The sequence below is a fragment of the Poecilia latipinna genome, unplaced genomic scaffold (genome assembly GCF_001443285.1).
Source record: "Poecilia latipinna isolate Pla-1442-1.1 unplaced genomic scaffold, P_latipinna-1.0 Scaffold1034, whole genome shotgun sequence".
NCBI classification, from domain to species: domain Eukaryota; kingdom Metazoa; phylum Chordata; class Actinopteri; order Cyprinodontiformes; family Poeciliidae; genus Poecilia; species Poecilia latipinna.
In genome coordinates, this window is record NW_015113650.1 from 207108 (window position 1) to 228989 (window position 21882).

At 40.7% G+C, this 21882-nt stretch overlaps 2 protein-coding genes and 1 long non-coding RNA gene across 3 annotated transcripts in view; 2 read left to right on the plus strand and 1 right to left on the minus strand.

Annotated features, from left to right (window-relative positions):
* LOC106958971 (uncharacterized) overlaps positions 1-2488 on the plus strand; it is a 10261-nt gene extending 7773 nt beyond the window's left edge. Inside the window, exon 3 of the long non-coding RNA XR_001427262.1 lies at positions 2352-2488. This is a non-coding gene — a long non-coding RNA (uncharacterized LOC106958971). The remainder of the gene's footprint in view (positions 1-2351) is intronic.
* A 1904-nt stretch (positions 2489-4392) lies between these two features.
* Positions 4393-8770, plus strand: LOC106958956 (hepatitis A virus cellular receptor 2 homolog). The gene is made up of 3 exons (XM_015051146.1): positions 4393-4889; positions 6501-6848; positions 7995-8770. The coding sequence occupies exons 1-3, from the start codon at positions 4820-4822 to the stop codon at positions 8219-8221; spliced, it is 645 nt and encodes a 214-aa protein (XP_014906632.1). The 5' UTR covers positions 4393-4819; the 3' UTR covers positions 8222-8770.
* Positions 8771-11909: 3139 nt separating this feature from the next.
* The window catches only part of LOC106958953 (atrial natriuretic peptide receptor 1), a 20674-nt gene continuing 10701 nt past the window's right edge, over positions 11910-21882 (minus strand). The window contains exons 3-24 of the mRNA XM_015051145.1: positions 21460-21647; positions 21177-21309; positions 20968-21100; positions 20402-20503; positions 19844-19946; positions 19395-19540; positions 19253-19325; positions 19033-19177; positions 17799-17885; positions 17590-17733; positions 17390-17511; positions 16462-16600; positions 16295-16343; positions 16114-16215; positions 15901-16020; positions 14946-15039; positions 14555-14642; positions 13904-14043; positions 13196-13348; positions 13027-13125; positions 12285-12376; positions 11910-12207 (exon numbers count right to left, since the gene is read on the minus strand). Coding sequence (XP_014906631.1) covers positions 12058-12207; positions 12285-12376; positions 13027-13125; positions 13196-13348; positions 13904-14043; positions 14555-14642; positions 14946-15039; positions 15901-16020; positions 16114-16215; positions 16295-16343; positions 16462-16600; positions 17390-17511; positions 17590-17733; positions 17799-17885; positions 19033-19177; positions 19253-19325; positions 19395-19540; positions 19844-19946; positions 20402-20503; positions 20968-21100; positions 21177-21309; positions 21460-21647 — 2602 coding nt within the window. The 3' untranslated portion in view covers positions 11910-12057. The remainder of the gene's footprint in view (positions 12208-12284; positions 12377-13026; positions 13126-13195; positions 13349-13903; positions 14044-14554; positions 14643-14945; positions 15040-15900; positions 16021-16113; positions 16216-16294; positions 16344-16461; positions 16601-17389; positions 17512-17589; positions 17734-17798; positions 17886-19032; positions 19178-19252; positions 19326-19394; positions 19541-19843; positions 19947-20401; positions 20504-20967; positions 21101-21176; positions 21310-21459; positions 21648-21882) is intronic.

A 21882-nucleotide genomic window follows, 5' to 3' on the forward strand; every position in this document is an offset into this window, starting at 1 on the left:
GGGCCCAATCTAATTTTTTGTCAGGGGGCCCAAGATTTCTGGCGGCACCCCTCGTTCAATGGCTCCAACAGGAAGCAGAACATAACTCAGAGACCCACTTCCTGTTAGAGCTGCTGTATGAAACTTTTAGCAACAATGTGTTTGTTTTCACAGATTTATTAAGTGTCACCATTTTGTGACAGTTTAACATAAGACTGACAATCTGTGAAGAAATCAAGCTCCTCCTGCAGCCGTCTGCAGAAATGCAACGCTCCTGTTCAGAAACAACCAATCAGAGCCAGGAGGAGGGTCGTAGCGCTGTCAATCAGGCTTGTGTACACGTTTTTCAGTATGCTAATGGCCGAGAAACAAGTTACGGTTCTTGGAAACCTGTTTATCCACTGTCATCTGTGGCTATGCTAACTAGCATTAGCATCCATGGACAGCTCTGTGATGAACAATTTGTAGTGTAGAAATCCTTTCTTAAAGGCAACTCAAATAAAAATAAATGACATTTAGAACAATCATTCACTGTAATACCTTTACACTCATTACTACAGAGTAAACTTTAAATTATTTAGAATTAACCAACAGGCGTCATATTCAAATAAAACCAGTAATACAGTTAAAAAGTCAAATGTCAGATGAATAGGATCAATAAGGTCAAATTAAAATGTGTGTGAAAAAGTAACTAAAATAAATCTTTAGTGATTTACTGAAACTGGAACTTTATATTTTCACTCATGTGAAGTGACTCGATGAAAAGCGAACTCACTGGTCGTGTTGTTGAATTTTTCCAACATTGACTCAAATAATCCATCTGCAACGAGAAAGTTATTTCCACTTAAACAGTCTAATTATGTTCAGTTAAATTAACAAATTTGTTTCATTTTATTTAACTAAAATCGGTAGACTTTACTACAGTTTTATTTCAGATTTAATTAAATAACTGCTACAATATTAGGAAGGTAATTACATTAATTATATCCTCTTTCATTTCTGTTACTTTTCATGTATTTAAAGGAATATTTGTTCCCAAACAGGAAAGTCAGGAAGGAGACCAGAGGCACCATGCATACATACACTGCAAAAAATGTTTCTGCCTGTAGTTTATTTATCGACTTATTTATATTAATCTCACTTAATTCATTTGGTTGAGTGAGGACAACTTACTTTTTGTGTTCAATTAACTTAAAACTTACAGATCTATCTAACTTACATTAACTTAATTTAACTTAAAGGAACTTTGGTAACACTTTATTTGAAGGGGGGTGAATAAGACTGTCATAACACTTTCATAAACATGTCATAACACCTGNATTTTTAAAGTGCAATCATTAATACTTTTATAACAAATTTATATCAGTAATGCCACTGTATAACTGGGCATTGTATTAATTGGAGTGGAGCATTTCCTTTCCACTCACACATCTGAGAATCTGGCCAGGGTGGTGCATAATCACATGGCGGAGTGGGGAATTACTGATAAGGTGAACTGTCTGGTGACTGATGCCGCAGCTAACATGATTGCATGTGCTAAGGTATTAAAGATCAGGCACTCCATTTGCATTGCTCATGGTCTGAATTTATTAGTCCGAAAATCATTTGACCAGATCCCTGCCCTCTGTGACATCCGCGCAAAGGCTAAAAGAATTGTGGCATATTTCCACTCAAGCACCACAGGTAAAGAAAAGCTAGAAGGGATTGAAATACAGATGGGAAGACAGTTGCAAAAGCTCATAATCAATGTGGACACACACTGGAACAGCACTTACCTCATGTTGGAACATCTGTTTCAACAAAAAGAACCTGTGGCTGCGGCCCTCACAGCACTCAAAACTGATATAATCCCTCTGACTTCTCAGGATTTTGAGGTAATTGAGGAATCGTTACTGGTGTTGTTCCCATTTTTCCAAGCAACTTCAGAGCTCTCTGAAGAGAAAAGGGTGTCAATATCCAAGGTTATACCTTTAATGAACATGCTACACCATGCAGTGCTTACAAAGATGGCAAATATAAAAAAATGTTGTTCCAAGACTTCTGTCTGAAAACCTATTGAGGCGTGTCAAAGAACAAATTGCAAAAATTGAATCATTAAGTGTCATGACAATGGCCACATTGCTGGACCCTAGGTTCAAAACTCTTGGTTTTGTCAGTCAAAGCAAGGCACAAGATGCAGTACGGCGGCTGAAAGCAGAATGTTCTGCACTAATTGCAAACAATGAAGGTAACCAGCTGCAGGATTCAGCAGATGCAGGAGAAGGCACCAGCAAATCTTGTGAGTTTTCTTTTTTATTTTCTTGTGACATTTGTACTACTGTATTTCAGTTGTTGGTGTGTGTTATCTGTAATGATTTTTTTGTTATTTACAGGTGAACTGTGGTCTCTGTTAGATTCTGCAGTGGACCAGAAGAGGCGTAGCTCTAATGCCACAGCAGATGCCATTGTTGAAGTGGAGCGATATGAACCTAAGGAGATATGAAGATCCTTTGGAGTATTGGCATACACAGAAACATGTGCATCCCCATTTGTACTGAGGCACTGAAGTTCCTCTGTTCACCTGCATCATCAGTGCCTTGTGAACGAGTTTTTTCCAAGGCGGGGGAGGTCACCTGCCGACGAAGAAACCGTCTAAAACCTGAAACAGTGAAAAAAGTCCTGTTCCTAAATAAAAACAATTAACCCTAAAATCTGAACAGTTCTTTATTATTTTTGTTTGATCAGGAGATACATCAGATTCACCCATCAAAAACAGACTAAAAACCATTGGAAGAGGCAAACTTTATTTGGACTGTTAAAAACCAGAACTACAACTCCCAAGAAGAGATTATTTTAAACAAATTCTGTTTTTCAGGAAGCAAGTTTTTCACTCAAAGTATTCAGTCTGCCTCAACAATCACTCAATTCCCAATACATTAAAGTACAACATACCTTCATTGTCAAATAAGTCCATGATATAAAAGAAAACCCAACACAACCACTGATAGTCAAGGATTAGATTGGCTACAAATCATTTTAATAATTAAAACATGACAATTAAATATGATTTAATTGATTCTCCTGTTACTAAATATGAGTTTGATTAAAACTTTGTGACAGTATTGCATTTAGTAACTGAGTGACAAGGCTGTTACAGTTTCACCAGCAGATGTCACTAGTGAGTGATGAATGAAGCAGCGAGTAACGAACCTTTTTGCAAAGCAAAGGGCTGGAAAGGTTCATTGCTTCATCGCAGACAGAGTGAACGTGGACACTGGTTTCCAAAACAGGCAAACACTCAGGCGTTGACGTGTCGGCCATCAGCTGCGCCACCGAGGAGCTGTCAGAATTAGACAGGTGTGTCTACGGGGTCGACAGCTGCGCTCTCCAGGGGTGCAGCCTCCAGGCGCCATCTGGTGGATCAGGAAGGAAGCAGCAGGCAACAAAAGGAAAACGAAACAAAAACAACCAGGTTGTCAACAGAAACACTTTATAATGACGTTGGCTCTGACTATGACGTCACATGTTTAATCTAATTCTTCTTCTTGACTTGCAGAACTTACTGAGTCTGAATCAGGACCAGGAGTCTGACCAGTCAGAGATCATCTCTACTGAGCTTGGATCCATACACAGGAGATTTATTCTCTATTCTTTGGTTCATCCCAGTCACATTTAAGCCCAAACTTTGACCATTCTGATTTATTCAGATGGAACCTTGTTGATGTGCTTTGGATCATTGTTCTGGAGCTTGAAAGTAAAAATTTCACAGCATTCTCTTTAAAAATGACCCAAAACAATCACCAGTCAAACTGGTTTTACATACCAGTAATGCAAAACTGAGTCAGCTGCTCCAAGAGATTGTTGATGTCTGTACAGATGTTCCCTCACTGCACAAAGGTTTTTCTAAGCTTTTATGCTTTTCTAAGCATGAAAGCCTCACAGAGATCTGTCACACTGTGATCAGCTGACAGACGTCACAGCTGAGCTCGGTCACTGTCAGCTGTCAATGACATATTCTGATGGCAAATTACATTTATTTTGTCTTAGTTTTGATCAAAGTGTTCATGTCAATAATTTTTACATTTACACCAACTACTGATTAAACCTGTCCTGTTTTCAATCGGGAGCAAACAGGATTAATTTAATTTGAAATTTAAATTTGCCAGGGGTGTGAGTAATGTTGGCTTATGTTTATTATAACAATAACTCAGTTTGTAAATCTTGAGTTGTTTCTGTTAACTGTAGTTAACATGTTTATTCTCACAAACTTCCTGTTTGCTTCAGGCTCCAGTTTGTGGTCCAAACTGGTTCCATCAGTATGAACAGATTCCAGTTTGATGTTTTTCTGCTTTCAGGAACAAAAACTGCAGATTCAACATGCTGAGTTTCAACAGATTAGATGAAGAAAATTTGTTTTACTTTGACTCTGTTACAGCACAGTTTCACTTTTGTAGCTCCTCAGAGGTCTGGGCGTTGTCCGTCTTTATGTCCTAATCAAAGTCTGAAGATCTCTGGTGGATTTAAAGGAGCTTCAAGTTGGATCACATTCCAGTTTGTTGCTTGATGCAGATGTTGTTCTCTGTGTTTAGCAGGAAACAGTGACATTTGTTTACATGTTTACTGTAAGGTTAACGTATTGTTGTCACTGAACGCTCCACCTCTCAGCTCCACCTTTTTCCATGAAGCCGTCGAGGCGAGTCCTTTATTCAAACTGAGACTTAGTTAGCCTAAATTGGAGTTTCTTTTTTATCCTACCAGAGCACGAACAGAAATTCTTCTTAAATTTAAACTCTGTTCACTGTTGTTCTTCAGAGGATTAATTTGAACCAGAGTTAAACTGGTTGAGGTGCCATATGAGGAAATGGTTGTTTTAACTCCGTCACACTTGCCTGTTGTGCTTTCTGTCATCTTCTTCATGCTTGTTTCTGCAGGTAAGTTTTATCTTAGATATTAAGATGGAATAACATGTTTTCATGAGAGATGATGGGATTCAACAATATTTGTGTTGAGTATAAGAGCTCTGGGATCAACCCAACCTTTTGTTGATTTATACGCATCACTCTCAACTCTTCCTCTTTGTATTCTGTGGCTGAAATCAAACCATGTTGTACTTATCCTATAGAGAATATGTTTTTAATTAAATCTGGAGGTAACCTAAACATTTCCAGATCTCCCAAATAATGTGATTCAATTTTGCTTTATGATCTGATAATTGCAGTCAGTTTATTGAAGTCAAATGATCACATTTCCTTTTATGCCAACATGTATTTGGTATAAAAAGTCCAGCAGATCCTCCATTTCTTACTCAGAGGATCCGGTCTAAACCAGCTGAAACTGCAGGAGTTTAAAGGTCCAATCAGCTGCTGCTGCTAGAAACATCAGGAAGTTAAAACTGATATGATTTTAGCTGGAAACCAGGGAACTTTATGAAAATGATACTCGATTGTTTTCTCATTCTAAAGGCAGAATACCGATAAGAACCGATAACAAATATTAAAATAAGAAAGGCTAGTTGATTACTGTGAAATATTGCCATAGGCAGCTTTTTCAAGAAGGCCACAATAGGTAATTGTGTGCATTTTTTCAGAAGATGTATGAAGCACATTTAAAATAAGTTCTGCTATTTTTCTAAAACGTTGTCGATCCATGGATGTCCTGTTAAGCAAGTAGGATTTGACAAAAACATTGTTGCTCTATAAAGGCAGAGAAACGGTTGAGTTGTTTTGTAGTTTGATTTTATTATTATTATTATTATTATTATTATTATTGTGTGTTTTTTTCTTTAGATCAGTCTTGTTCATGTCTTTCTGTTATCCATGTCCTTTCTAAGTGATTCCAGTTTGTGTTTATTTCTTGTGTTTAGTCATTTTTTAGTTATTCAACTTTTATTAGGTTTAGTTATTCCTCAGTTTTTGATTTATTTCCTGTTCCTCTGTGTTCTCTCCCTTTCCTCACACCTGCGCTCAGTTAGCTCATCAGTCCAGGTCTTGTGTTCAGCGTTCCTCCTCCCCAGTATTTGAACGTTTCTCAGTCAATGCTCACCACTTCCCCCTGTAAACTTCCCGGTTTTACCCTGTGAATTCTCCTCGCCATGCTTCTAGTGTCTCCGGTTCCTGTTAGTATTTGACTGCAATCCAGAAGAAGCTGTAGCAAAGCAGAGAGCAAGGGGAAGGGTGTGGGTAGCATGCACATGAGGGTAATTGACAATGCTAAGACACTCCTCCTGGCTCTGATTGGTTGTTTCTGACTGAGTTTTGTGTTTCGTACTTGGGAGCACTGGGAGAAGACCAAGGAAATCATTTTTTAAAATAGATTTGATAACTGGTGACAGCTTTAGCAAATATATATAAAGACACATTGACATGCTGCTGGTTTAAGGGTCAGGTTAAGCCTGGCGTCATAAGATGTGAAGATCTGGTTAATTAAATCAAAAAACAATAATTTTGTTTTTTATTTACTATAAATTGAAGTTTATTATTTTAAATATTCATACTTTAACTTTGACCTCTGACCTCTCTGTTCTGTCATTCTCTCTCCTGCAGATCAGATCACTATGACAGCTAAACCTGGAGACAACGTCACTCTGCCATGCAGAGCTGCTGAAAACGAAGCTCTTATAGCAGCCGAGTGGAGCAGAACTGATCTGGAGTCAGAGCCGCTTCTTCTCTGCAGGGACACCATTTATCCAGAGGGTCAGTGTTCATGCTTTCAGGACCAGGTGTCCCTGCAGAGTCAGGGTCATGGAGACGTGTCCTTGATTCTGAAGAATGTGACGACCAACGATACGGGAACGTATGAGTGTCGAGTCGTTCAGATGATGAATGATCGCAGGAAGAGATCCAATCTGGACATCCAACCCATCCGCATCTTTAAGCTGAGAGTTGAACCAGGTCAGTGTTTCGGTCCTGGATCTGGGGCCTCGTGCGTTAAAGAGAGCTCAGTTTTCACACTAAAAGTTGGCATACGGAAAAATTTAGAAAAAAATCCGGATGTATAAAGGATGTATAGAGCAGCTGCTGGATCGCCTGTCGCCTCCATAAATACATGTTAATGTTAAATAAATACCCAGAAGTCTGCCACCACGTGAAGCAGTAACCATGGCAACGTCCTTGTTTGAAGCAGTATGAGTATTTAAAATAATAATTATTATACATTTTATTTAAAAGGTGCTTTCAGGACACAAAATGTCACCTCTCAAAATTAAAATACATTTTAAAGAAAAAAATTAAATCCAAATAAAAAAATAAAGAGATCGTGCAAAATGGCTGCCTAAACAGCAGCAAAGCGTCCAGCTGGGATTTAAAGAGGGACAGAGAGTCTTTGAGTGGGAATGTGGACGTTTAAATAGTAGAATCATGAGTATAAGTTGTACATTTACAGAATAAAGATGCTTTATGTCCATAAGGTTCATTCACAAAGCAGGCGGCTCCACTGAAGGATGGACCGGTACCGGTACCGCTCGGCTCCGTCTTTAAGTTCTGCTCAGAGATCCAGGCTGATCAGTCTGGATTAATCTAAATACTAATAAACCATCACCAACAGAAGATCAATATGATCTCTGATCTCTGAACATTGATGATGTTCTCCATCAGAACCACGGGGCTCCTCAGGTAGCGGCTCACCTTCATGCAGCTACTGATACGTGTGATTGTCTCCACACCTTCATCACCTGAACAATAATCAAACCTGTTGATTATTCTTAATCAGCAGGTTTGAGTTAATTTCACAGACTGAATAAACACAGAAAACTCAAATCCCCAGAGTCTCTTTCAGAAGCCACGACTTTCCTGAACTTTCCGTCTTGTTAAAGAGAAACATGCAGCTTCCTTCATTTACTGTGAAAGACAGAAATAAGATTTATAACATAAAGCTGTTTAATTAAACCAAATAACTAGACCTAATTGCAAAGCCACCTTAAATGATTATTATTATCTGGGAATATAATTTATATCTAACGTAAAGATAGTTTGCTAAAAGATGCTGTTGATGAGACTGTAGAAAGATCAGACTGATACTTTTCTGGTTCTGTTCTGCAGGGAACGAGGACAAACGGAAGAAGGATGGAGGAAAAAATGTTGGTGAAAAGCAGAAACAAGCTGAAAATGGTGGAAATGCTCTTCACACTGTTGGTGTTGTTCTATTTATTGCAGTTGTTTTCATTACTGGATTTTTGTTCTTATACTGTTGCAGGGATCAGTTGCAAACAGCATGCCGAAATTTTCTCCATCTCTTCCCTATCCCATTTCTTCCCAGAGGAAACTGAAAAAAAAGTTTTCTAGGGAATTACAACCAAAACCATGCATTTTGCATAATTTACATTTATTTACTTGGCAGCTTCTTATTTGCATTTGCCTTAGTTTCCTTGTTAGTTGCTTTTCTGAGATCACTCAGTCTAGGATAGTAAAGTTTAAGACAACAGAGCTTAAAATCTACAGATTCTAAATTGTATGTTTGAATCCAGCTAAACTGCTGCATGGCCTTAAATTGAGCTTCTTACTTTGGGTGAAGTTGAAGTTTGCTCACCTGTGTAAGAGTCTGCAGTTATACTGAAAGTTTGCAGTAGGGAGAAATTCTGAAACTGAAAAATATCTGATGCATAAAACTGTATGTCACTGCATATGTTGCCTTTATAAGTCTGAATTTGTGATGAATCTTGTTTATTTATTTGCGTTAGGGTCTGATGACATGTTTCCATATTTTAAATATATTCTGCCATATATTGCTCATGTTTCTTTACATACATTTCATTTATGTTTACATATATTTTTCTATATAAAATACATTTAAATTGTAATAAATGATGGAAATGACACTGATCAGCTCTGACAGGAGCTTGTTTTTTTATTGCATTTTTGCTTTTTGAACCTACATGTACTTGCGTTATGAATCTATCCTGCTTCTATGGAGAAGACAAAAAACAGGAAGTGAACATTTAGTTATCGTGAGATCCAGTAGAAAGCTTTGAGGTAATTTTCTGCCTGATCTTTATGTTTTTCTTCTCTGATTCTGGAGACATGGTGTCTGGAAACATTAAGGATTAATATAAAACTTGGGAGGAGGGCGGGAAACACAGTAGACTTTGTTGCAGACGTTTTCCAGCAGGGGGCGCCGTCACATTGCTTTTAAACTGGGAAATGTCCCGTTTCTATTTCTCTGCAGCATCTTTGCAGGAACCATCATCTGTTCGCCCTCTGAGCCTCTCCAGGGGGTTCCAGGATAATCCAGGTGTGTTTTCCTGCTGAAGCCGATAAAATCATGACGCCGTTAACAGCCGGAGATTCTTCTGGTAATTACATGGTAATAGACGAGCTCTCCCAGAACGTTCTCACCCCAGAACCAATCAGGCTCTGGAGGAACTTCCTGTCTGCAGCTCAACATCTTTATAATTTTATTCAGAAAGTTAAAATCCTACAAGGTTTCAGATCATTAAACAATATTCTGTCCTCAACATGAAAAATAAATCAGGCTAAAGAGGAACCTGAACCACCAATCTAAGACCACACAGAGAGAAAACCTGGAAAAGTTTCAACATTTCAACCTTTTTCTGATTCCTGCTCCTGTGAGCTGATTGGTTCCTGTGTTTCAGGTGTTTTACTTATTTATAAATGTAGAAGCAGAAACGTTTCACCAGAGCAGAAACCAAAACATCTCCAGACGACACACACACACACACACACACACACACACACACACACACACACACACACACGGCCTCTTTGATGCGGCTCCTCAGATGTGTAAATGTTGGTCTGAATGGGCGAGCGAGCAGCAGGCGGAGCTGGAGAGAGAGGTTGAGCACCCATTCAATCAGAAACACTTCAAACACACACACGTTGTGTTATCTGTAATTAAAACCAGGCTGTGTTTGGGGCCCCCGGGGCCTTTCTGCATATTAATCAGCCTCTTTGTGGGAACGGGTCGCATCGGTTCTGATCATCTGAATCATCCCTCGTTATTCACCAAGCAGCTCGTTTTAATCCTGATAAACTCATTTCATTAACTGAACCAGGGCTGCAGCTAACATGTAAGATTCAAATAAATAAATTACATTTTAAATAAGAAAATAAACATTTCATCACCTAAAATGCAAAACACAACTCCTTTAGTGAACCTTTGATCATCTGTAGTAAACGACGGATCTGCAGATAAAATACCAACACGAGAAAAATTCATCAGTTTCATCAGAGTTCAGGATTAATCTGGGGATTATTTTATGGATTAACTGATTAATAACTGGATGTCACAGATTTTATTTACAGAATTAGAATCAGGTGAAGCTAAAACTACGAGTTCTGGGGAGATTTATGGAAAAAAAGTTTTTCATCTTAAATCCAAAATGTTGAGATTTTTGAACAATTATAACTTAATTCCTGCTCTGAGTGAATTTTTTCATCAAATAGCATTTCGTTAGTGTCTGTTTACTTAACGATTAATTGATGAGTAAATTAACTGATGATTATTTAATCTGATTAACTGTTTCATCTCTTTACCAAATTCTTCCTCCATCCGTCCAGCAGATGAAGTTCAGACCAAACAGCAGAATAATCTAACAAGATTCAACCAGCTGCAACGGCCTAGTCAAAGGCCAGACCTCAGAAGCCTTAACGACCTGAAGCTGCTGCTCTTAGTTTTATGTTTTTTCTATTATCTGTAACTAGATTAGTAAATAATAATGAAGAATTTATTCTGTTTTCTCCTCCTCCATCATTAATCTCTACAGGTGAGATAATGAGGAACTGCATGAAGCACGGCGGTGGACGTATGATGATGTGGGACCAAAGGGGATTCAGTTTTATGGCTTTAAGAGACAAGCAGCCAGAAATCAGTTTAATTTATTAACTGATTTAATGTTTTAGTATCGGTTCAGTTTGACGTCTGAGGTTCTGAGAACCAGATGAAGGTTCTGGTTCTGTTCATTGGTTCTGGTTCTGTCTGTTGGTTCTGGTTCTGTTCATTGGTTCTGGTTCTGTCCTTCATCTGCCGCCTGCAGATCATCTCCAGTTGTTTAAATTCACCAACAGATTTTCTGAGCAGGAGGATCCAACATGGCCGCCTCCTTTCTGCAGACTCTCTGCTTCATATTCTGATTTATTTCAGTTTAATTTAATTCATTTATTTCAGGATGAATTCATTTTCGTCCAGAGAAACTGAGCAGAAAAACGACGAGACGTTTGGTTTGAGATAAAAACACAGAAAACTTCATTTCTTTACCGAATAACTTTATTTTATCTGTAACAATTAAAACCACATTTATGCATTTATTATGTTATTCTTATTGGTCTGAGTTAATATTTTAACCTTAGATATAATATTTTTATTAACTACAAACAAGAAACTATAACTAATAGAAATAAAAGCTTTAAAACAGTCTGTGAATAAACTATATGAAATACTGAAAAACTGTCATTATTTTTCTTTTAGTGATTTTACATACAATATAAATTAATGACAAAACAATAAATGTATTTATTCAAATAATATACGTGTATTATAAAATAAATGCACATATAATACGAGGAAAACTAATGTAACTAAGAACAAAATATCAAAATAAATAAATAAATAAGTTTCTAAAGGAGGAAAGTGATGATTCTTAATAAACTACATGAGCGCATCAGGACCAGGCTAAGAAATAATAACTTACAAGAATAAAGTGACATGATTACAAGAATAAAGTCAAAAATATTCAGAGAATAAAATTTTATGAGAAAAAAGCCAGAATTGGACAAGAATAAATTTATGTTGTTATGAAAACTTTGACGTGGAAAATCAGCCTCACAGCTGCGTTAAATGAGGAACATTGAGCCTCTAATGAAGTTATAGTTTAGTTTATCAAACAGGTGGATATTCAGGCAGGAGACCTCAGATATTTATGCTCCTTTTTAAACATCAGATTATCAGTAGCAGGCAGATTCCTGCTGCACTTTATTCTGATCATTTTATTTATTTTTTATCCTGGCCATCACACTCTGTCCTAATAAACAGACAAATTAACTCAATAAATGAACTTTAACTCTAGACTTTTCCACTCATCTACCACGGCCTGCGAACAGAAGCTGTAGATTTTAAAACTCGGATCATCTGCGGTGAAGTTCTGGATCAGGCCGGGTCCAGGAGCAGATCGTCGCTGACGAACCCCGGCACCGGGAACGGATCCTTCTCTGGTTCTGTGTTCGGTTTGGCCGCCCTGCTGTCCGGCCCAGTCGTCTTCTTCCCCTCCAGCCAGTACGTCACCATGTCTCCTTTCCCCTGCAGGGACCAGGCTGTTACTGGGCGGCCTCCAGTGCTCCCAGTAGCAGCCTGAGTGGAGTCTGGTCAGGGCTCACCTTGACCTGGAGCGTTCCTCTGCACTCCAACACGTAGCCGCCGATCTCCTCCAGCAGGTAGAAGGCGCTGGAGCTGCACTGGATCTTCAGGGCTGGACGGACACAGAGGCAGCTTCTTAAAGGGCCATACCACCTAATTCAGGATACACCTGCCTGAGTGAAGAGTGTTTTCAGACTGCTGTGGTTCTCTTTCTCTGCACTGCGACAAACCAACCAAACCCTGTGAGCAACCTGTTCCCCTCCTGGCCTGTGGGGGCGCTGCACCAAGAACCACTGAAGAAAACGATACAAAAACCTCTGAAGACAATGAGAGCAACTTCCTGCTTCACCAAAAGGAAACAAAAATGGAGGCATCAGATTTTAGCAGTTGGAGGATTTCTCTTTAAGTCTTTGGCTAACGATCATGAGCCATTTCTCCTGCTAGGCTAACACGTTTGTTTTGGTTGTATTTACCCAGAATGCCCTGCTCTGTAGTCCACTTCCTGCTTTTGGAGTGGTTTCTGGTCTGCTTAGTGTTCACATATGCATTCATATCACACCAGAGTTCACTTCAACCGAACCCAGACTGAGGTTTGTAGCGGACCAGATTTCATGTTTTTGGTTTGTTTAACATTCACGCCTCCCCAAACAAACTGGACATTCTGGACAAACGGACTGGAGTTTGATTAAAGCAAACCAAACTGGACTGGTGTGAATGCAGCCTATAAAACCTGATCAGCTCGTGCAGTTTGGTCGTTGTTACCCAGGCTGGTGGACTCCATCCTGGACGACGTGTTGACCGTGTCTCCGAACAGACAGTACCGAGGCATCTTGGTCCCCACGACTCCGGCCACCACCGGACCTGAACAGAGGGACACGTTCAGAGAATAAATCATGACCAGTTTCAGCTTCCCAGCCGTCTGCATGCGTACCGGAGTGAATCCCCGCCCGAATCTGCAGCTGCATGCCGGGTTTGTGGGGAATCCTGAAGGTGCGACAGACGCCGACCAGATCCAGAGCCATGCTGGCGATCTCTGAGGCGTGCAGGATCCCGTTCTCCTGGGGGACGCCAGACACCACCATGTCTGCACAGGGGGCACCAAAACACAGGGTTAGCTACAGAGTTAGCTACAGGGCTAGCACACAGAGTTAGCTCACAGGGTTAGCTCTCAGGGTTAACTCTCAGAGTTAGCTCACAGGGTTAACTCTCAGAGTTAGCTCACAGGGCTAACTCTCAGGGTTAACTCTCAGAGTTAGCTCACAGGGCTAACTCTCAGGGTTAACTCTCAGAGTTAGTTCACAGAGTTAGCTCTCAGAGTTAGCTCACAGGGTTAGCTCTCAGAGTTAGCTCACAGGGTTAGCTCACAGGGTTAGCTCTCAGGGTTAGCTCACAGGGTTAGCTCTCAGGGTTAACTGTCAGAGTTTGCTCACAGGGTTAGCTCACAGAGTTAGCTCTCAGAGTTAGCTCACAGGGTTAGCTCACAGGGTTAGCTCTCAGGGTTAGCTCACAGAGTTAGCTCACAGAGTTAGCTCACAGGGTTAGCTGACAGGGTTAGCTCTCAGGGTTAGCTCTCAGAGTTAGCTCACAGGGCTAGCTCTGAAAGGTGCATGAAGGAGCGTCAGCGTGTTTCTGCTCTTACAGGCGTCTCCAATGGTTTCCACCTTGTAGACGTCGTAGTTGTCGATGATGTCATCGAACGTTGTGTAGAGCTTGTTCAGGAAGTCGACCACCTGGTAGGGAGTGCTGCTGCTGGACAGCTGGGTGAACCCGACGATGTCACTGCAACGACCAGCAACGGCATCAGGCTGCGATCACACATCTCTAAGATCAATGCAGATTTTTAGCTGAAATCAAATTTCCTTCATACTGCTAGTTAAATGCGATTGCAGTCAGACTTCTGTGTGAACAGTTTACAACCCCAAAGCGCAGAAGAAGAATGTTCACATCGCACAGCAGTAAAGATGGCCGCCGCTGTCTGGTGATGGATTTATTTGGAGCCGACAGCATCAGATCATAAGACGAAGGAAGCTAAGAAAAAGAAGGTCCAGCAAACAGCGACGGCCTTTAGTGGAGCATTGACTGCAGCCTCTGACTCGGTTCTGACCAGATTTTGACATTTTTCAGAGTGTTGTGCCTCTAGTAAGGCACAGACCCACCAGGCAATGAGACTGTTTGCTATGTTTTCAAAAACGTTTGCTAAATAAGTTCTCTAACGCGACACTTTGAAATGTGTATGAAAATCTATGACGGAAGTTCAGCTGCTGATCTGCAGCTTAAGGAAAAATGATACCTGAAGAAGACGGTGGCGCTAACGTAGCTCTGAGCCTGTGATGGCTTCCCCTGACGCAGATCATCAGCTACCTGCTTCGGAAGCATACCTGCAGGAGACACACACAGACAGGAGGAGGACAGCTGGGGGATAACTGGAGGACAGCAAGAGGACAGCTGGAGGACAGCAGGAGGACAGCTGGAGGACGTCCATGTACGGTGGCCTGGATCTGTAAAACAAGGAAACCTGAACTGCTTCCCTCGCTGCCTGGAAAAGTTCAGACTGAGGGATAAACCTCAGGAGTTTCCCTGTTTCCTCTGCAACACCGAGCCACTGAACTGAAGGATGGATTATTGATGATTGATCCACAGAAACTGATAACTCTGCTGTAGTTCTGTGTGGAGGATCTTACTGTACAGCAGCCGGTCGGTTTTCTGTTTCTCCAGCATCAGGTCCTGAGTCCTCTCGGCCACCAGGACCTCCAGGTGTTTGCTGTATTTCTCCATCTGAAACACAGAAACTTCAGTTCAGCCGACAGGAAACAAAAACCTCACACATCAATCAGATCCTCCAGTTTTAATCTTCCCACAATCACAAAAATCAATTCAAAATCAACAGGTTTTTACAGCTAATAGAACATTTGAGTTCATTTCAAATTTCTGACAAAAATAGTCACAAACTCTGGTTTAAGGTATAATAAACCACAGAAACACAAAATCTGACCAACTATTCTTCCTCTAGTTTCTATAGCAAATGTCTTAGTTCACTTGAAATGAAACAAAATTAACTTAGAAGTAACTTGTCAGCAAGATATATAAGCTTGTTTTAAATCAATAAAAAATATATTTTCATAAATTAATCTGTCAGTGAAACNAGAACTTTTTCAGCAATATTCAGGAATTATTTACTTAAAACAAGCTCTTACTGAATCTCATCCTCCTGAAAAACCACTGCTAAGTTAGTTTTGTCTTATTTTAAGTGTAGTATAATATTTGCACCAGAAACTAGACAAAAATACTTGAAAATATTTTGTATTTTTCCAGTGTGACTCCCACCTGCAGGTGGCAGTATTACTCACTGCACTGCTGCCTCTTCCTTACTTGATGTCCAGTTATAGTCAGCGAGTAACAAAAAGTCATAATTATCGTCAAACATAATTGAAAATATAGGAAAGTTCCTTGCAAATGTTTCTAAAGTCGCACCAGAAAATTGGTCATTTTGATTACAAAAAAAACCCCAGACGCAATTTCAAAAACCTGGAGGGACTGACTGACATCGGCAGAACGCCAAACTTCCAGCGTCTGCTTCATTTCTCAGAAGAATCGTTGGATTCCAGGGAATTTGGACAAAGGTTTGCTGGTCTTTACCAGATTCATCATCATGTCCACTGGGCTGATTTTGATCGGGTTGATCCGGTGAACAAACTTCTTGACTTGATCAAAAGTGGGTCGGTGGACCGGGTTGTGGGAGCGACAGCGACGGATCAGCTTAAGAAAACCAGCAGATCAGGAGAGTGACGCTCAGAGTGAGCTGATATTAATCTGTAATTCACAAAAAACAAAAGTTTCTGTGATTCACACCTCGGCATAGTCGGCAGGACAGGGACAGGTGTTGTCAGCTTTACTGGAGATCAGCTCAGGCAGCGGCGGACACCAGGCGCTCTCCAGGTTCGACTCTTCAGGCTGCACAGTTACAGTTACTTTAACTATTAGACTTTATTTTACCAGAGATAATCAGAGGCCTGGAGGAGCAGCCGCTTACTGGGACTGGGTCGCTGCGAGTCGCTATTTCCAGAAGAATGATGGAATAGCTGGAGGGCAAATCCACAAAATGTTTCTGTTAGCAAAACTAAGATTTAAACATTTTCAGGTTGTGCTGAGCGATACGGCTTAAAAATAAAACTGGTCATAATGGGAACCGTTAAAAACCTGAACACGTCTCCAGCGAGTGTTGGCTCCATGCTGGAGTTCTGAAACTCGGGCGGCATGTAGACCTCCAGGAGCCTCCGCTGGTAGGAGGACAGAGGCTCGGCGCCGTCGTCCCTCCGGTAAGTCCTCAACCCGAAGTCTGGAACAGGAGACAGAATAAACGCTCTGAAACCGTCCTGAGACGGGGAGGCGGTGAAACTGTTGGGGGCTCGTCCGGGATCTGACAAGAACTGATGGATAGATGAGTCACACTTATTTACAATTTTATAGTGGTGACTGTTAGCTAAGTAGTTACTTAGCCAGCTACTCAGTTAGCTATAGAATTAGATAGTGATTGTAGTGAATGTTAATCAGTTGGCTAACCAGCTAGCCAGTCAGCAATTTAATCAGTCAGTTTGCTAGTCAGTTAGCTGAATAATTTGATAGTGATTGTTAGTTAGATAGCTACTCAGTTAGCTATAGAAGCTGTAGTGAATGTTAATAAGTTAGCTGGTAAGCTAGTTAATCAGTTAGCTAATCAGTTAATGAGTTAGTGATTGAATTACATCTGTATATCTAAATAAAATGGGTGAATTCATTCCTGGCTGAATTATTTCTGAAATTTCAGTGCGACGGTCAAAGTTGGATGGGTTGGAAATGAGCTGTTGTCCGTTTAAAACGGATCAAATGTGTCGAGTGTGAACACACCCAGAGTGAGTTTTTTTTTGGTAGTGACTTTACCAAACAGAAAGTTTATTCCTGTTTCTCCTTGGTTCACATCAACACAATATTTACTGTAGTTTGCATCCAAAATATAAAGGTTCAGTCAGAGCTAAATAAAATGATGATTTCAACTTGCTTTGAAAACATGAATGTTTAGATTTGAACTGGTTTATATAATCAAACTGCTGGACGTAGAGACGGTGACAGTAGCTGCGGTGCTGCTGACCTGTGATCTTGCACACCCAGCGGTCGTCTAACACACAGTTCAGGGACTTGAGTCGGCCATGACAGATCTTGTGCTGGTGGATGTACGACATTCCTCTGGCGATGTCGGTGGCGAAGGAAAACCTGGCGGCCACAGCGAGGGAGAGTCATCGTCACGTCACGCCATCAACACGCTGCTGCTGCTGCTCAGGTGGAGCTCACCTGAAGCCCCAGTTCAGGGGGATCTCCTCGTTCAGGAGGACGTCATGGAGACTTCCCTTTGGGCAGTACTCTGTTACTATGGCAACGTTCGGCACGTCGATGCATCCGCCGATGAACTTACACAGGTTAGGATGATCGAGCTCCCTGAACAGAGAGACGGAGTCAGAGACGTTTTCAGCTTAAATGAATCGCTTTCTGTCTTTTCTTACCGGACTTGTTTGACTTCCTGTCTGATGGTTTTGGACAGAGAGAAGGATTTGGTTTGGATCTTTTTGATGGCCACCGATCTGCCGTCGCTGCAGAGGAGAGATGTTTTAAACGGCAGGCAGTTTGAAAAGGCAAACAGGTTGAACATGTAGAATCAAACTCATCTGCATCATGAAGGGTCAGAATGTATCAATAAAACCCGTTAAACTGTTTTATAATAATAAATGTCTGTATAAGTACTGCTTTAAATACTGAACATCTTTTCACACCAATCTGTCCCTCCAGTATTGAATGATTTCTAGATTCTCATCATTCAGTCTCTGGAGATAAATTCGCAAGGAATTTTGCAATAATTGCACTTATTTATGATGGGAAATTAGATTTTTTTTGTTACTGGAGGTGAGCAGAGTACTCAAAAATTATACTCAAGTAAGAGTATCTCTACTTCAACATATTTTTAATCAAGTAAAAGTAAAAAGTATTTGGTAAAAAGTCGACTCAAGTACTGAGTAACTGATCAAATTATCAATCATTTAATATTTAAAACTGACATAATCAGACAGACCAAAATATAAAGTGGAAATATTGGTATAATAAGGACCAAAATGATAATAACTCATATATAAAATAACACAATCAGGCAAAAGAAAATGTTTCCAAATCAGCTTCTTTCAATAAAAAAATAACAGAAACTTCAGGTGAGTGTCTGAGTCTGGTGGATCTTTGGTTGGTCTGTTTTTCACTCATTGGGGAAAAAAATCCAGAAATTTTACTGAAGAGTAGAAATACTTCAAAATTAAATTATTCAAGTAAAAGTAAAATGTTCAGCGTAGTAAAAATACTCCTAAAAGTACTTAAAAAAGTTATTCAAGTAAATGTAGCTAGTTACTACCAGCTCTGGTCACATTGATCACAGACTTAACATCAAGTAAAACTGAATAAAAGTAAGAAATACTGCCCCCTGCAGGTGGGAGTTAGAATCTGTTTAACTCAAAGATCTTGCAGAAAATTAGCAATAAACTCACAATTATACATTAATGTAATATTTTGTATATTCGCAAAATATTGGAGGGACTGATTGATGCAATTTAGTAGAATACAGATAAAGATAGTTTTAAGCAAAAGCTATTATCTTTAAGGTTTTATTTCTGCTTCCCTCTGGAGCCCAGAGGGCCTCATTAGCAGCTTTGGCGGGCCGTACTTGGCCCCCGGGCCCTCAGTTGGATGTGTGCGTACTAAATGCCGGTGCAGGTGAACGGCGCCCTCCGGCTGGCTGGCTGCGCGGTGCAGGAGCTGATGGCCGTCACACAGCTGATGTTGCTGTCGGTGTGTCCAGCAGGTACGCTCATGATGCTCCCCATGGTCAGGTGGGCCTCCGGGTCTACGGTCACAGCATCCAGTCATGACCCAGTCATGACCCAGTTCACCTCACCGCCCATCGGCTCACACCTGGTACCTTGTTTTATTGTGGAGAAGTCGATGATCCAGCTCTCGTCCCACAGCAGCTTCTCTTTCTGGTACCTGAGCCACTGCAGAAACAGATTCCTGAGTGATTTCTGTCTTCATGGTGAAAGGATCGTCTGGTTTTCGTTTCTCACCACAGCCGTCAGGACGAAGGAGAGGCAGAGCAGGCTGAGCGGCAGGCCGATGGCCACCTTGGTGCCGGGACTCATGGGACATTCGCCGCAGTCGGCCGGACAGGTGGAGCAGTCCTCTCCGTCCTCACAGGTTTTATCTCCACACACTGGAGGAAACATTCAGGAAGGAAAACACAGAGCAGAAATTAAGACAAAACTGTAGGAAAATGTAAAAACAATCTTCTTTCTCTGGAAAAAACTCAGAACTCCTCTAGCAGCAGTTTTAGCTTCACCTGGTTCATATTCTGTAAAATGACTCACCTTTTGTTATTAATCTGTTAATCCCATTAAAAATCACCAATTAGCTGAACACAGCTCAGGCTTTACTTTTACCAGTTAGATTATGTTTCATATGTTTCCCCCCGTTGGACCCTCAGAGCGTTGTTTCATTGTTTCATTGACAGACGGACCTACAGCCGGCAGGACGGTGCTCTTCGCCTCCAGCGCCGCCTGCATGGTTCCCACCCTGATGTGAGCGATCAGCGAAGTCAGACCCGGATGGAACAGAACCACCTGCAAGACGACGCGCAGGGATCATTCACAAACATAATGAGGTTAAAGTATTTATGATCAAAATACCTGGAATCAAGAGGCCACATCTTTAAATGTGTTCCTGCTTAAAAATCCAAGATTTTTTCCACACCATATTTAATTTCTGAGTCTGTTTTTTTCTTGCTTTCTTTATGAAAAATAAATAAGAAATTATAGAAAATGTTTTCAAAAAGTGTCTTTTATTTCAGTGATCCTCTGCTGGTTATCTGATGGCGTTATCAGGGTCAGACTATGAGAATCACTTTTCCTTTAAATATGTAAATTTTACTGCTAGTTTTCCCAGATAGAACAAATGAAACTGAACTGAATTTTTAAACGTTTTTCCCAGTTTGCTCTTTGAAGCTTCATTTAATTCATTTTAACTCGTTTTCTGGGTTTTAAATGTTTTGAACGTGTGACGCTCGGGTCCTCCTCGCCTTGGCGGTCCAGTTGGTCTGGCTCATCTTCCCAGTGGTGGAAATGGTGTGAGTGAAGATTTTCCCATCATCAGGAATCCAGGGGCCACAGATGCTCTCAGTCTGTAAACAAAGGTTCAGTTTAGGTAACAGTTTAATCATATTAACTTTAACTTAATGTAGTTTTATTTGTCCACAGGTTTAATCTCTGTAAAACATTCAACAAAGGTGAATATTTTTATAAATTCTCCAGTAGTTTTACGAAAAAAGACAAAGATGGAGGAGATTTTTACATTTATTATGAGTTAAAGTTTATTTTAATGTGGATGTAAAGTGTTTTATCACCACGGTACCAACAGAACCTCCTGAGCCTCACCATGGTACCAACAGAACCTCCTGAGCCTCACTATGGTACCAACAGAACCTCCTGAGCCTCACTATGGTACCAACAGAACCTCCTGAGCCTCACTATGGTACCAACAGAACCATGGTACCAACAGAACCTCCTGAGCCTCATTGTGGTACCAACAGAACCTCCTGAGCCTCATTATGGTACCAACAGAACCATGGTACCATCAGAACCTCACCATGTATCCCATCGGACAGGAGTGGATGTTGGCATGATGGATGCAGCAGTTCTCTCCGTTCGCCTCGGTCCAGCTGGACGGACAGTCTTGATGTTCACAGAACCATCGGGCTGAAGCAGCATCTGTTATCGAACTGAAGACAGAACCACCAGGTTAGGAACCGGGTTCAGAACCGCTGGGTTGTTCTGGAGCTGGTGGAACCGGCTGACCTTTGGGAGAAGACCCGGTTTTGGACGGCCCAGTGGTAGAAGGAGTCCCGGGCCGTGACGGAGTAGATGACGGTGAAAACCTGACCGGTTTTTACCAGCTCTGGAGGCCGCAGAACCCAGGACATCTCCATGCCTGGACATCAGGAAACATGTTATAACAATGATAAACATGGAGATAATAAACATCAGGAAACATGTTATAACAATGATAAACATGGAGATAATAAACATCAGGAAACTGCGTCTCTGTGCAGACAGACGGTGCGACAGGTCGAACTCTGACCTCCGCAGTCGATCATGTTGTACTCGTTGGGTCGGTCCAGAGGCCAGCAGTCGTACTCGCTGTTGTCCAGGTCGTGCCAACAGAACCCGGGCTGGACTCGGAAAACACAGACCTGGAAGCAACACGACACAAAAACACACCAGAGATCACAAACTTGCAAGATGAAGACACAAGAAACAACCATGCTGCTGCAAAAGACAAAATAAATATAATTTTAATGGGTTTAAGATGGATGTTAAGCAAAACTGGGTTTGAATTTTTTAAAATAAAACCTTTCAGCCAATAAACACTCATCTGTAATAATAGAGTTCAGATTTAGCTCTAAAAACAAAAAACATCTTGGAAATGAAGAGTTGTTCTGAAAATACATATAATAATAATAATAATAATAATAATAATAATAATAATAATAATAATAATAAT

Bases quoted from the DNA above. Each gene is read 5' to 3' on its own strand.
- LOC106958956 (XM_015051146.1), top strand. From the start codon at position 4,820: ATGGTTGTTTTAACTCCGTCACACTTGCCTGTTGTGCTTTCTGTCATC. The intron at 4,890-6,500 runs GTAAGTTTTATC...TCTCTCCTGCAG, and splicing joins CTTCATGCTTGTTTCTGCAG to ATCAGATCACTATGACAGCT. The intron at 6,849-7,994 runs GTCAGTGTTTCG...TCTGTTCTGCAG, and splicing joins TAAGCTGAGAGTTGAACCAG to GGAACGAGGACAAACGGAAG.